General features: G+C 40.4%; 1 protein-coding gene and 1 pseudogene across 1 annotated transcript; one reads left to right on the forward strand and one right to left on the reverse strand.

Moving 5' to 3' along the window:
• Window positions 1-4580: 4580 nt before the first annotated feature.
• LOC112894772 (ribosomal RNA small subunit methyltransferase nep-1-like) lies at window positions 4581-7741 on the forward strand. Its single transcript, XM_025962607.1, has 7 exons — window positions 4581-5021; window positions 5845-5937; window positions 6342-6486; window positions 6582-6692; window positions 6766-6848; window positions 6941-6998; window positions 7491-7741. The coding sequence occupies exons 1-7, from the start codon at window positions 4731-4733 to the stop codon at window positions 7568-7570; spliced, it is 861 nt and encodes a 286-aa protein (XP_025818392.1). The 5' UTR covers window positions 4581-4730; the 3' UTR covers window positions 7571-7741.
• A 2056-nt stretch (window positions 7742-9797) lies between these two features.
• On the reverse strand, window positions 9798-14843 carry LOC112895951 (annotated as a pseudogene).
• Window positions 14844-14990: the final 147 nt, after the last annotated feature.

A 14990-nucleotide genomic window follows, 5' to 3' on the forward strand; every position in this document is an offset into this window, starting at 1 on the left:
AAGTTGCCTTGGTTGCGTTTAATCGTGCATGCGAGGATCGTCCCATTGATGTAAACAACTTGTCGGTTATTGCTTTTCCGGAGAGGAATCAGATTGTGGAGCAAGCTAGTAAGAGGGTGAACATTTTCTTGGATCCTGATTGGCATCATCTATTCGATCCTGCTGCTATTCTGCATTTGATGGATAAAGGTCATGGTTAAGAATGATTTCTTTCACCCAAGTTTCAGCAAAGCTGATCTTCAGGAGCAGCAGTTGGCAAGGGAGGTTGAGGATCTTAAGCAGCAGTTGAATGATCATACTACTACTATTGAGCTACTTGAGGGGGAGTTGCAGGAGCCTAAGAAGCACCTTGCCCTACACCACCAGCTTGAGCATGAGCCTGAGCTTGCAGCTGCTGTTGAGGACGAAGATCCTAAGATGATCCATGGGGAGACAGGTGTGGAGTCAGGTCACGAGTAGTGGAGCCCTCGTGGGGCATTAACATCTTTTGATGTAGTTTAGCCATTGCATCCCTTTTGGTGAGATATGATTGATGTAATAGGCAAGATGATGGTTTAGATGGACCTTTAGTCTTATTCATGGCATATATGAATTGGACCAATTGGTAGTGGTGGTTGATGGGATGTAAAAAATTATACATGCGTCTTGATCTATGAATGTGATGTAAATGATGTTGGCAAAAAATATGAACTGTGTTGCTGATCTGGAAATTTGCGCATTGAAAATGACGTTTGTTGCAAAAAATGTACAATATGAAAGTTGTAGAAATTTAAAAACTTATTTTCTGTCAATATTTGAGCAATTTTAGATGGACAGTTTATATGAATTTTGAATTCTGCCATTCCAGAATTCAGCATACGCGCAGAAATCTATTTGATGAGTTTACATTTAGTTACAGTTTAAATTAGTTATGGTCATGAATATGAAAGATATTGCAAATTTTCTATAGATTTTGGATACCAGAATCAAAAAGCTATGATCAAACCAGTAGGCAGACTAGTATTTTTGCATTCATTCATGTTGTCTTTAACAAATTTCTATCATGATTATACATTATGATCAATATGATGAGACTAATCACATCATGATTGACTTGCAGAATTGTGGACAATTGTCATGGGGCTGGTGGTAATGAAAATGATCCGTCACCGTTGCCACCAAATCTGAATATGGAGCAGCTATTAACACACTCATTGCGGAGCCGGGTGAAATGACCCAAATTTTACGACAGCTTGCTCAACATAATGATCTCTAGCGTAAGGGTGGAAAAATTAGGAACTAGATCCTATGGATGGTTATTAGCAATTCTTGAGCACTCAGCCACTGCTTTTCCATAAGACGAATGAACCTCTTGAGACTGATAAAATGTCGCGTGCTATTGAGTCCAAGTTCACGCTGCATCGTTTCAATGATGCAGACAAAGCCCGATTCGCATCTTAGTAGCTCACGGGTCCAGCAAGGACTTGGTGGGACACTTATAATGCTATGTTGCCTACTGACCACCGGTTTCACAGGAGGAATTCAAAGAAGCTTTCCATGGCCATCATATCCCGGAAGGTGTTATGCAAATAAAATTGACAGAGTTCCTGATCATAAAATAAGAAAACAATTTTTAGTATGCACAGGCTCAGTATATTGGATATCATGTTGATATGATAAGAAGAAGCAAGCTTGTTTCAGGCAAGGACTTAATTCTAAGTTGAAGGATTGCCTGACCATCTTCAAATTTTACAGTTTTAGTGAGCTGTTCATTGGGGCCAGTACTCAGGAGAATGCTACCATGGCTCATAAGGAAAGTACAAAGAGGAAGGAACCTTCTGCTAGATCATCTAACCATTCTACACAGAATTTCGTTTGGTTCAGACTGGTCCACAACGTATCGCATACCAGTCCCAGCCACAACGGCAGATAGATTATAGGCCACCTCAGTACTAGTACCAGTATCAGCGCCCACAGGACCAGGGGTCTTCCAAAGCTCTTGTTCCCCAATAGAATGTGCAGTAGTCCTGTGTAGCAGTTGGGCAGTCACCCAAACTTCAATCCCTGATACAAATTGTGGTAGGCCTAGCCACTTTACTCATCATGATTGTTGTATGACACCAAAGCAAGATCAAGGTTCTAATCAAAAGAAAAAGGTTCCTCATTTCAAGATTGGTTGTGTGAATTATACAACGCTTGAAGATGTTTCATAAAGGTCTCAAGTGATGGCGGTTGTGCCACACTGAAGAGATTGAATTTTTACCGATTCAGGATTTTTAGGCAAGGCACCAACGATAAATGAAAATACGGCATAGCCAAGTAGAATATTACGTGTCTTCTAAAGATCAAAAGGTATGAAAATATCAGACATGCGGATAAAAAATAAATGTCTTCTCAACAGATGGTTGTTTAAATTAGGAAGGCGATTGGCAAACCTTACTCAAAGTATCTGAATTTAAAGTATTTGTCTCAGGTTCAAATACAACTTGGAGATTCACATTTTTTGAGAGATGGATTTTCTGGGATGTGGGCCTTTCAAGATAAAGGATGGATCACAAATCAGATTTTTGGAGGATACTTGAATGAGTTCAGAACCACTGAAGGAGAAATATCATATCTTATATAATATTATTCACTATACTCATGCTACAGTGGAAAATTTAATGAGTTAAACGCCGCTGAATATCTCTTTCTGAAGAGCGTTTGTTAGGGATAGACCCATTGCTTGGAATAATCAAGTAGCTAAAATAGCCTCTCTTCAGCTTTCCTTCGGGAGGGGAACTTTTAGCTGGGACTTACATAGACATGGTCAGTTGCAGTACAACACTTGGTAAACAGTGATAGTCCCTTCAACAATAAGTTCGTATGTAATCTCAAGGTTCCGCTAAAAGTAAAGATCTTTCTTTGGTATTTCCAGCGAGGTGTTATTTTAACAAAGGATAGTTTGATGAAGAGGAACTAGTCTAGCAGTTAAAAATATTATTGCTATGATTGCAATGAAAAAATTATACATTTTTTTACTATTAGGGCGTTAGGACCATTTGGAGGGTTGTTCATATAGCTACTGAGTTAACCCCACCAAATCTATAAACCACATGCTTGGAAATTGGTTAACAGGCATAGAAAAAAAGAAAGGCTTTTAATTGTCGTGGGGGTGGCTCTCATGTGGGATATTTACTGTACGCATAATAACTTGGTTTTTGAGAAAAAAAGGTTTATCTTTTTTATACAAGCTATTTCTAGGAGAACATATTGCATTTTTTATCCTACTTCAGCATGAGGAGTCAAAAAAGACCGTCTGTTTGGCAAAAAAGCATTGGGAATCATTGCTTTAGATATCTTCGCCAATAAAGGATGGAAAAGTAATAATAGACTTTGCTTTTTAGTTTTTTCTTTTTTTAGTGTACACTTTCGCCTTTTATACCAGCTTTACTAAGAATGATGTAAAAATAAGGGTTGTATACGGTCCTAAAGGTTAGAACTTTTCTTTTTCCTAAAAAAGAACAGGCACAATGGCGACAATAGAAGAAAGAATGAAACAAGTAAAATATAAGCTTGGTTTGGTTCAAGGGTTCATATAATACAACAAGTAGAATGATTTCTATATATTTCAATTGTATTTTTTCTATTTGGAAAAGTGAAATGACATATCTCAAATGTACACTAATTTGTGCAGTATGTAATTAACATATTGATCCCCCTGCAGTTTTACTAGTTTTTATTTACTCCTTTTATTTTTATTTACATGTCGTATTAAATTTATCCTAAGTCAAATTTAACTAACTTTGACTAAATTTATAGAAAAAGATAGCATGGTCGGACCTTTATTTAATAACAATTAAATAATAATATTTCTATGTTTTCTAAAAGTAAAACGAGAAAATGAGAGTCAAAGCATGATGATATCATGCACAACCATGTAATCATGATTGAACGAGATATCATACTAGTACTTAATGAGCTTCAATTTCGATCTCTAGACCCACTTAAGAATACCGCTAAGTCTTCCTGAACTTGATCCGAACTACGTGGAAACCTAAGTAAAAATGGCTTGAGAATTTTAGCTGATTTTTACGTAGCGTTACTTTAACAAAAATGGGATACCACATTTTAGAGTCTGGTTGGGACCCACTCAAGAAGATGGTAGTTGTAATTTACATAATAAATTATAGAGTATTTTCACAACTATGAATTAAAGAACATCTTCTTGATTGCACCGTTGGACGCTTCAATAATACTGCCAGGTTGAGATACTATTAGCTATACCATATGAGAAACCATAAATAGTGTACATTGTAGGTTTTCATATGGATTTTATCCCTTATACCAAGTTCCTAGTTCATTCCTACTCCCTCTGTTCCATAGCTCACCATCCTAACTTAGAAACTGTTTACTCTATAAATTTAATTAATTTTTTAAAATATATTAATATCTGCGCTATCTGAATATTATAAATGTTAGTGTTTTTTATAAATATAATTAAAGTTAGAGGAATGATTACATTCTAGGATTAATGAACAATTAATTTGGAATTGAGAGAGTAATCCAGTAATTTTTTTTATTCACCAGATCGGGATTCCCCAAGCCAACTCCCCAGGGGCCAGGGCCCAACGCCGTCCATTTCCGTTCTCTCCACTAAACCCAAAAAGCCGCAACGCAAACCCTAGCCTCCAGCACAAACCCCAGCCGCCGGCGAGGGACACGCCTCGAGCCTCGAGCGCGGCGGGCGAGGAGGAGAGAGCTAGATAGAGATGGGACGGCCGTACGCGGTGAAGGGGCGCAAGAAGAAGCGCAGGCTCGACGAGGTGGCGGCCTCGGACGCCGCCCCGCCCGACGAAGAGGCGGAGGATCTGCCTCCGCCAGAGGAGGCCGGCGGCGAGGACAAGGGGGAGGAGGATGGGGCGGCGGCGGGGGAGGACGAGGAGGAGCACGCGGCGGTGGAGGGGCTCCCGGTCGTGCCCAGGCCGGTGGACGGGAAGCGGCGGCCCGGCGCCATCTTCGTGCTCGAGAGGGCCTGCCTCGAGGTCGGCAAAGTCGGCAAGGTACGGTTATTAGGCTGCAACAAGAAATTGCTCTGCTTTCTTGTGCTATTCCACGGCCAATTCGTGCTGGCTCCGTTAGATGATTTATGTACTGTTCGGGTTCGGTCCTGTGCTTAGATTAAGGAGGGATTTGTTCGAGTAATTGGTTTGTTCAGGCAGTTATAGTACTGTTGTTAGTAGGGAAAGGGGCAAAAGCTGAGTAATTTTCACCTTATAATGAAACTTAAATGTGCAGATTTTTGTGAGAAAAAGCACTAGCTTTGACACCTTCACAATTGTGTGGAACTGCATGAAAAAAATCAAGGTTGTTAGAATATTAGGGGATTAAGTGTATGCCTTCTAGGAAGAGTGTTTATTGTCTTGTGCTTTTTTGTAGTTGAACTGAAGGGAAACCAAATTTGAGGTGTTGGTTACTTAGTTTCATGACTCTCGATGTAGGTGTTTGATCATAATATTTGCAGAGGACCAATTATTTTATTGTGTTCGCAGGGCTTGTACCGCAGTAGGCTCGTTGTCGTTAGTTTTTGGATGTAGCTAATGCAATTGTTTCCTCAGGAAAAAGATCGTTGCTTAGCAACCTTATAGAATACCATTATAGCAATGTTAATTAAACTTTACCATTCAGTTGAGTGCAGAGTTGTATATTTGGTGTGATTGATTGTTTACAGTTCCAATTATGTAAAAAGCTTATTCAAAATTTCCTGATTTCCTGATTGTGTGCAGATCAATAGCTTCTGTCATTTGAGACCAAATTCGAGCATAAAACAACTATTTGACATACATGGATAGTAATCTTGACAATTTTGTTTACCATCCTGTGCAGACTATGCAAATCTTGAACTCAGATGATCACGCTAATTATTTGAGGAAGCAGAATCGCAATCCTGCTGACTATAGGCCTGATATCATTCATCAGGTAATGTAAATTTCTTAAAATTACTGGCTATGGATTAAAGCTGTCCCCTTTATATTTGATCATCAAGTCCTTGCTTCAAAGTAAATGTAAATCAGACAAGTCCTCTGTATGAAATCATGAAGTACTTCATTGCTTATTTGCTTATCTATTCTTGTTTTCCATTTGATCATTCCAGCATCCTATATTATCTGTTTTTTTTTCTTTTGGGGGACTTGGCACAGTTTCGACCTCTTAGTATCTGATAGATTTGTCCAATTGAGGTTACTCCAGAGAGCTGTTTTGTATGTTTTTCCACCAAAAAGAAAACTTGAGTGATCTGGTGAAAATTGGAATATAGTTGATTGGATCTGCCCAACAATAGTTCCTCTTACATACATTGAATATGCTTCCAAAATATTTTGCAGGCTCTACTGGCGATATTTGACAGCCCTTTAACTAAAGCTGGAAGGCTACAAGCAGTTTATGTGAGGACTGAAAAGGGAGTATTGTTTGAAATCAAACCTTATGTCCGCATGCCACGAACATTTAAACGTTTTTGTGGTTTAATGTGTAAGTTACTTATAAACTCATATACCTTATGTACTTTTTGTGCTTGTATTCTTTCGATTATTATGCTGATGTGCGGGTAACTAATGATATTGCAGCACAATTGTTGCAAAAGCTGAGCATTACAGCAGTTGGGAAACGTGAGAAGCTCCTTAATGTTGTTAAAAATCCTGTTACCCGCTATCTACCTGTTGGTGCACGGAAAGTTGGTGAGTTTATATTCTTTAGTAAAAACATGTTTCGATATAAGGTAGATATGCTAATTGATGTTTTTTAATCTAGGCCTTTCATTTAGCGCGGAGAAGTCAGTCAACTTGTTTGACTATGTTGCTAAATCCAGTGATGATGAACCCCTAGTGTTTGTGGTGAGTAAAAGCTGTTATACTGTCATTAAGCTGAACAGTTTTGATCTATTAGTCTTTGTGCCTCATCCCGTGCTGTCTGCACATTCTTTCAGGTTGGTGCCATGGCCCATGGAAAGATTGACAAGGAATACACAGATGATTACATCCAAAGTAAGTAGTGATCTCTTGGAACAATAAAACCATCCAATGCTAAGTAAGATCAACTCAGTGGTGATGTGACATTCTATATTTGTTAATTAGTTCTAAATTTGCCACATGCACATGTTCAGGATTATGCCATAGGTTTCCTTTCAGTTGTAATTTTACTGTATAGATGATTTGTCTAATTCCAGGAAGTTTTCTTAGAAACTCAGCAGCAGCTGGCCTTAACTTGGTAGCAACTTGGAATTATGACCCTTTTGTTTTAAATAATGAATATTATCCTGCTTCTGACTATTTTGAGCATGAGCCATTTTTTGCTGGTTCTGTAATCTCTTTTGTAGAACAAGAAAATGGCAAATTTGTTCAGAACCACACACTTCTTAATTTGCTTGGACAAACTGCTAATTTTTAGTCTCTTGTCTCGATGATGTTTTTTTTTTCTCTTTTCTTGTGCCTTAGCTGTAATATAACCATAGTGACCACTGTTCCTTATTGGTGCAGTTTGCAACTACCCTCTCAGTGCCGCCTGCTGTTTAAATCGGATATGCAGCGCCCTGGAGCAGAAGTGGAACATCCAATGAACGGAAATTTTTGAAACAAACATGAAACATCTGTGTACTCAGTAGCTAGTAGTATGTCTTTTTTCTCCATCTTACATGTACTGCCTTTTTGATCCATACTTCGAGCTCCAACAGTAAACATATGACCATTAAATGCTTCAAATTCAACGTTTCCTTATGTTGCATTTTAAACGTCAACACTGGTGCTTAGGATTCATTGCCTCAAACTGGGCCTATCGAGTCATTCTAGCAAAAGCAGACTGTTATCTACGTGATCGGAATTGGTTGGTTCAACTCATTAGCTTAGAGGAAGTCACATTCTGTCAGATCTTATGCCTGGTAATGTTATGCTTACCGTCACATTTTGCCAAGCGAAATATTAAGCACATTTGTTTCTCCTTTTCCTCAGCCATCGGCTTGTTAGATACAGTATATTAGCGCAATGGTGGATGAACAGGCACATCATTAACCGTGGTCCTTGGTGAATATGTCATGAAGTGATAGCTTCCTCAGTCTGCTGAACACAGTGCAGAGTTGCTTTCCTTGTCACAGTCAAATATTCTCTCCTTGCCTCCTTGGAAGCTCAATGTTAGGTCTTTTAGAGCCGTGCAACCTCTTAGAACGACATCGCTTAGCTTGAACCCTGGAAAGCTGGAACAGCTGCGCATATGGGGTGCAATTCCGTAAGGGATGGGACAAGACGTAGTGACAAGGGAGCATTCGGACAGATTCCAGCTTTGGAAGGTGCAGCACCTTAAGCTTCCCCAGGCAGCAGGTGCCGAGCTCCAGCACTGCAAGATGCGAGCCGCTTGCAACAGTCAAACAGGAGGTGATGCATGTCCCATTCAGCAAAGCAAACATTGTCTAGGATAAGCGCTGAAGAAGCCATCAACAGCACCAGCTGGACGGAGCATGTCATCGTCCATGCAGTCAGCCCGCTCCTTCAGCTCTTGAACTGGCTCCCGATGTCATTCTGGTCCTCAAACTTTCAAAATGCACGTTCAAATCCTTAAACTTACTAATTATATCACGTGAGATCCAAATCACAATTGTTTAAACTAAATTAAAAGTTATATAATTTGTTCAAATAAAAAATTATATACACACAAAAATAATTCATACCTATTTACTTGTACAAATATATTCAAATACAAAAGATCCGTATAGAAAAATTGTAACACAAGAAAATTATATGATCAAATTTGTAAAAGATAGAAAATAAAAAACATAAATTTTGAAGGAAATATTGGCAAAGAAAATATTCTGCATAAAGTTTTGAAACAAAATTTTGAATTTTTTTTAAAATATAAGAGTTGAGCAGAAAATTTAAAAATAAAATGTGGACCCACATTTAAGTTCCATATAAGTTGAACACTTTACTTTATAATTTAAAAATAATGATTTGGACTTCACTTGATACCATTAGTAAGTTTGAGGATCTAAATATGCATTTTGAAAGTTTAGGGACCGGGATGATACCCCAAGCCAAGTTCGAGGACCGGCGGTGCATTTTACTCCAAGATCTAGATCCTTAAAAGTCCCAGTGTCAATTGCTTCACCGAGTAGAGGGACAAAAACATCGGAGTACTCATGATCAGATAGAGCTTGAGTTGCAGCAGCCTTGTGATGGTAGCCTCCCTCAGTAGTCAGTCCCTTTGGGGGGCACCCAAGAAGCTCCTGAATCCTAATTACTTTGGTCAGGGATGCCATGGCAACATCCATATGCTCAGATCCAACAGGGTTTGGCTGTGGGGTAGGTAGGAAATCTCTGACGACGATGGCGAGCTCGCGGATCAACCATGGAAGGTGTCTCCACCGTGTTGATAAGACACTTGTTCTTGCAGCCGTGGCAATGTCGACTCTCCCCAAGATGGACAGTAAAACATGCTCGTTACTGTTCTCCAGTGAGGAGTTCTCTTAAGGTCTTGGTTTTTTTCCCAGGGAAACCACATCGCTTTATGCAAGGGAGAAGCAGATGTGAGCAATTCACAACCCAACTGTGAGGAATCCAATATGCAAAGACAAACCAAGTTAACTTCACAAGGAGTCAGGAGTCCCCTTCGTCTACTCCAGCAAGAAAAATAATTACTTCCTAATTACTTCTAATTTCTTTCATGACTTTTTTTATGATGTGTATTTAGAATAGCAAAGTATGTTCACCAAGCCAACAGCTTTGACAAAATAAATATAAATGGGAGCGGCTGTAATTACGTCGCTGAAATCTACAATTCTATGTTCTTCTCACCTGTTAAGTTGCTAAATGCTGAATAAACCCACAATCTACTGCAAACTGAAAAACGAAACACAAACTGGAACAACTACAGTTACAGATGGTTCACAAAATACTGCTGAGACTTTGGATGACGTTATTTTAGAATATATTCACAAAGTATTGTTGGAAAATGTAAAAGGCTAGAACATCCTACTATCCTAGCTCGTTATTGAGATCGACTTCTATACTTAAAAATCTACAGCTGGATGGAATCAATGGATACACATGGTAATTTTACAGCATGTTATCAAGACGATGGTCCATGGTAATGCAAAGCAGAATAAAGCTGTAATAAATATAGTATTAAAAGCAGCAGGCTATATGGTTGACGCCTTACAGAAACAAAACATTTAGTGAATAGGAGATTAATAATGAAGATATTGTTGAAACTTTATAGTTTTCTGTGCTGAAAAATAAGTATGGTTTGGTAATTCAAGTGAGCTGTTTAGTAAAAACACATACCTTCTCTGGGAGGCAGTATCCATGATCAATTGGAACCGACTGCATCTGATCTCCATCTTGGCACACTAGTATGTTCCCTGCATGACGATCAGCATTCGCTAACCTAATATCAAACACGGCAATTTTCTGAACCTCCTTGACAAAAAAAGCTTGAGGGCCCATATCCTCACAACTTCCCTGATTCTCCACAAACATCTGCAGTGATCCAATTTTAAGCTCCTTCCCCATATGAAAAGAACGAACCAATGCAGTGGGAGGTACGCCAGAAAATCCAGTACCATCGTGGGATCTGCACCCATCAATTGGATGGTCCAGAAGATACGCCGCTACCTCTCTTAGTCCGCCTTCCCCGACTCGTGTGTCCCTTTTCAACCCCTCACCATCAACTGACAAAGGAAGGCCCCTGGGGCTGTTCTCCGCCATGGGTTCCTCATCTATAGGCTTGAACATTGCAATGTTGCTTTCACCTGACTGATCCTTCATTAAATAGACTCCCCCTGAACCTTCTGCTGACATGACAAGAAGGTATCCATTTTCCAGACCAGCAATTGTTGCGCCAATCATATCCATAATGGCAGGAGAAAGCTTCACATTTCTATTAACGACAATTGGCTCAACCAGTGGCGGAGGACGCGACGAAATTAAGGCATTGCTAACGCGAAGAGGTCAAAATTTACAACACAATCTAGACCAAACTAATATAAAAAATATACAATGAAAGCGGAAAATACCTTATAAAGAGGTCATCGTGATCATTATCCATTTACATTAGGCTACATACCTCTTAAATTTGAAAAAAAAATAAATATGAGTTAGGCAATTGCATTTGTCTAGTGAAATCTATAAAAAAATGTTAAACTTGTGAAATAAAAAATATCTCTAGTTACGTCTAGGTCTAGGAGACCTAGGCAATTGCATTTGTCTAGTTTTCTTATTTTGAAATGCCTTTTTAATTTGTTGAAGATGTAGCACACCATCAAGTCATTCAACCATCCATCGGTCATCTTGTTGCGCAATTCAGTCTTAATAATTTTCATAGCCGAGAAGACCCTTTCAACCGTTGCGGTTGCCACTGGTACCAACAATGCCAACTCAATGAGATGATAGACCAATGGAAACACAATATGTCTCTCAAGTTGAACTATTTTTTTTTATAGACTCGCAAGGTCATAACAAGCCTTGAATTCTTCAACTCTTCGCACATGAATAATAAAAGTTCTTAGTTGATCTTTTATAGTCTTGCGGTCATCAAAAGAGAAATTCTCATGATAGATATCTGCAATCCGAGCAAGCTTCTCCGCATCAAACTTAGAGAATGAATTTGTTGGATCAAGGCAAGCAAAACACACAAGCAACTCTGAAGATAGCTCGTTAAAGCGATGATCAAACTCTGTGGTGATAGAATCTATAGCAGCATAGAAGGTATCCACACGATAAAAATGTTCTTGAGTGATATTATTTCTCCCACCTTTCCTTGATCGGCCAAACCGTGGCACAGCATCACACATATTTGGTATTGGGATATCATTTGCAAGGCAAAATGATTTGGTTTCTTCCAACAATGGCTCCCAACCCTCACTTCTCAAATTAATCAAACGTGTTCTCACATCCACAACCAACGACATAGCTTGGACAACATTTTGATCCTTCCTCTGCAAGAGAAGAGAGAGCTCATTTGTGATATGGAGGATTTGCAACATCATTTTCATCATAAACACAAAGCTGAAACACTCCATTTTTCCAACAAAGCCACCTGCACCAGATGGATTGCGCTCATCTTGATGCACAATTTCTAAGACTTCTATTACTGAATCCCACATTGATTCAATACGAAGCAAAGTCTTATAATGAGATCCCCATCTTGTATCTCCGGGTCTTGACAATGTTGTTGCTTGTTGTTTGCCTCTCCCTGATGAAATTTCTCCACTCTCCAACTTAGATAAGAGATTCAAGCGATGCTTATGCAACAATAAATCCTTCCTTTTGCAAGAAACACTAGTGCTACTCACAATCAATATTACATACTCAAAGAAATCCTCAAGGGATGAGCAACATTTTGAGACAGCAACAACTACCAATTGCAATTGATGAGCAAAGCAATGGATATAGAAAGCATATAGGTTCTCATCTCGAATTAATTTTTGAAGACCATTAAATTCACCTCTCATATTAGAAGCACCATCATACCCCTGCCCTCGAAGTTTTACAAAAACTAATCCATGATCACTTAACATCTCAACTAATGCTTTCTTCAATGACTCTGATGTTGTGTCCTTCACATGCTTGATACCCAAAAATCTTTCTATTATTTCTCCTTTTTTGTTGACAAATCTCACAACTATAGCCATTTGTTCTTTGACTGATATATCACGGGATTCATCAACAAGAACGGAGAATAGACAATCCCCCATTTCTTCTTTTATTGCCTGTGTGACTGCTTCAGCACAACAGTTTGCAAGTTCTTTTTGAATCGTTCCAGAAGTCATTTTGGCATTTTTTGGACACAACTCATCAAAAGCTTTTCTAACCTCCTCATTTCTTTGTTTGTACCAATCAAGAAATTCTAAAAAAATTGCCCTTATTTAAGGAAATGCTAGTCTCATCATGCCCCCGAAATGGTTCACCTTGCAATGCAAGATAACTTACAATACCTAAGGAAGCTTCCAACCGGGTCTCATATTTGACCAATGCATCTTGACTGTAACTTGACATTCTATGATTTACACTTGACCTTTGGTTACGAAAATCATGGAATGCTATTGTTGCAACATTGTGTATGCTATTAGGCCCACCAACATGTTTTGGAAATGCCGTGTACACATTCCTCCACTGTGAGAAGCCAACTTTTGTAAATGCATCATGACAAAATTTCTCCTCCATCCGATCATGTTTGAAAAGATAACAATAAAAGAAATAAGCCTTATTCTTCTCCAAACTATATTCCAACCAACTATGATTCCTAAACCAATATTTTTGAAAACTCCTCTTACCATGTGACTGTGGAAATATATGACCAATTGGTTGAGTCGGACCTTTAGCTATGAAAGCCCTTCTAACTTTATCTCTAATATTAGGAGCAAAACGATCAATCGGAATACGAAGTCCCGGATCAGAAATAATGTGATCCGAGTTGAATTCAGTTATACCTTCCACTTCTTCACCATTAATTTCTTCATCATTGCCTTGATCATGTGCATTTTCTTCGACTTGTGCAAGTGGAGGAGCAATGTTTTCTTCCACTTCTTCAGGTTCGTGATAAACACCACTACCATGAGTGCTTGGTCCACTAGCATGGGTGCTTGGTCCACCTTGACCACTGCAAGTAAAATAGCTGTAACTCACTGTAATCAAACAACAATATGTATTAGACATTACAGCAAATCCGAAATCAAACTCATGGAATGGAATCAACAATTGCTGGTAAATGGCAAACATACCTCTGGTTCTTTGGCCAATCGCCCTCCCCCTCCCCCTCCCCTGGTTCTGGTTGTTTCCGGACATGGGAACGGGGGATCTCCGGATCTGGGACGGGCGATGGTGGCCTGGGCGCCTAGCGGCATGCGGGCGGATGGGCGGCGGCGGCCTGGCGTCTTGGCAGTGTGCGGGCGCACGGTCGGCGGCGGCCTGGCGCCCTGGCGGCATGCGAGCGGACGGGCGCACGGGCGATGGTGGCCTGGGCGCCTGGCGGCGTACGGGCGGATGGGCGGAGGCGGCCTGGGCGCCTGGCGGCGTGCGGGCGGATGGCGGCGTGCGGGCGACGGGGCGGCGTGCGAGCAGGTAAGTTCTTTTTTTTAAGCCCTGCTACCCTTCTTGGGCTGGGCCAAGGTATTGCCCAAGCAATACCGGGCCACATTGGGCCCTCCGCCCATGGGCTCAACTAGAGCACCTCCATGATTAGCTAGTTCTATATTGTTCAAGGCAGCATCTATGTGGATGTTTCCTTCGTCTTCAGGGGTAACGAATGTAACCATAGTTTCTTTATAAATAGTTTTTGTTCGCACCTTTGCCGGCTCACGGATAAACATGTGAATCACTACATCATCCTTCTTTGCAATATCAGTGATCAACTGGTGATCCTCAAGCTCCTCATCACCAAGTACAAGCCTTTGATCCTTTAGGCTCTCGATTTCCTTCCCGGTCTCAGTAGCAATCTTGTTCTTGAGGTACCCAACATCGCGGCCACATTCCACCTGGAACTTGAACTCTTCCATTGACAGTCTTGTTTGTTATAGCACGGAGATCAGCCAACCGGACAACTAGGTGAAGAACATTGCCATCTGCAAGCCCATAATCCGTGACAAGGGAGCTGTTGCGTGTAAGCTCATGCCCGCCAAACACAAGCCTCTACTTTGTCACGACAAAGCCCCTGAACCACTGGATCCGGAGCTTGACAAAGGCGACAGACTCCGAGTCCAGAACACGCATAGGCAGCAGTGGCTTGCCGGGCACAGCGAGGAAGATCAGAATTGAATCCAGTGGCTGCGCCTCAAATAGACATTGTGGCACAAGAGCAAGTTGGTCCTCCAGGGGGCTAAGCGTTGCGTCGCCGGCCGCCGACATCTTCTTCTTTGCTGATTCCCAACAGGCGTTGCGTAGGGGAGGCGCAAACCCCTAACAGTGAAACACCAGTAGAACCGAGAGCCGAGCTGTTTACACTATTTGTGCTAGTGTAAACCATGGAGAACAAGAGAAAGATCCCTAGGGTTT

The sequence above is a fragment of the Panicum hallii genome, chromosome 1 (genome assembly GCF_002211085.1).
Source record: "Panicum hallii strain FIL2 chromosome 1, PHallii_v3.1, whole genome shotgun sequence".
NCBI lineage: Eukaryota > Viridiplantae > Streptophyta > Magnoliopsida > Poales > Poaceae > Panicum > Panicum hallii.

Excerpts from the sequence above, each read along its gene's own strand:
- LOC112894772 (XM_025962607.1), top strand. The coding sequence starts at position 4,731 with ATGGGACGGCCGTACGCGGTGAAGGGGCGCAAGAAGAAGCGCAGGCTC. Across the intron at positions 6,693-6,765 it reads TGTTGGTGCACGGAAAGTTG|GCCTTTCATTTAGCGCGGAG; the intron begins GTGAGTTTATAT and ends TTTTTAATCTAG. Across the intron at positions 6,999-7,490 it reads CACAGATGATTACATCCAAA|TTTGCAACTACCCTCTCAGT; the intron begins GTAAGTAGTGAT and ends TTATTGGTGCAG.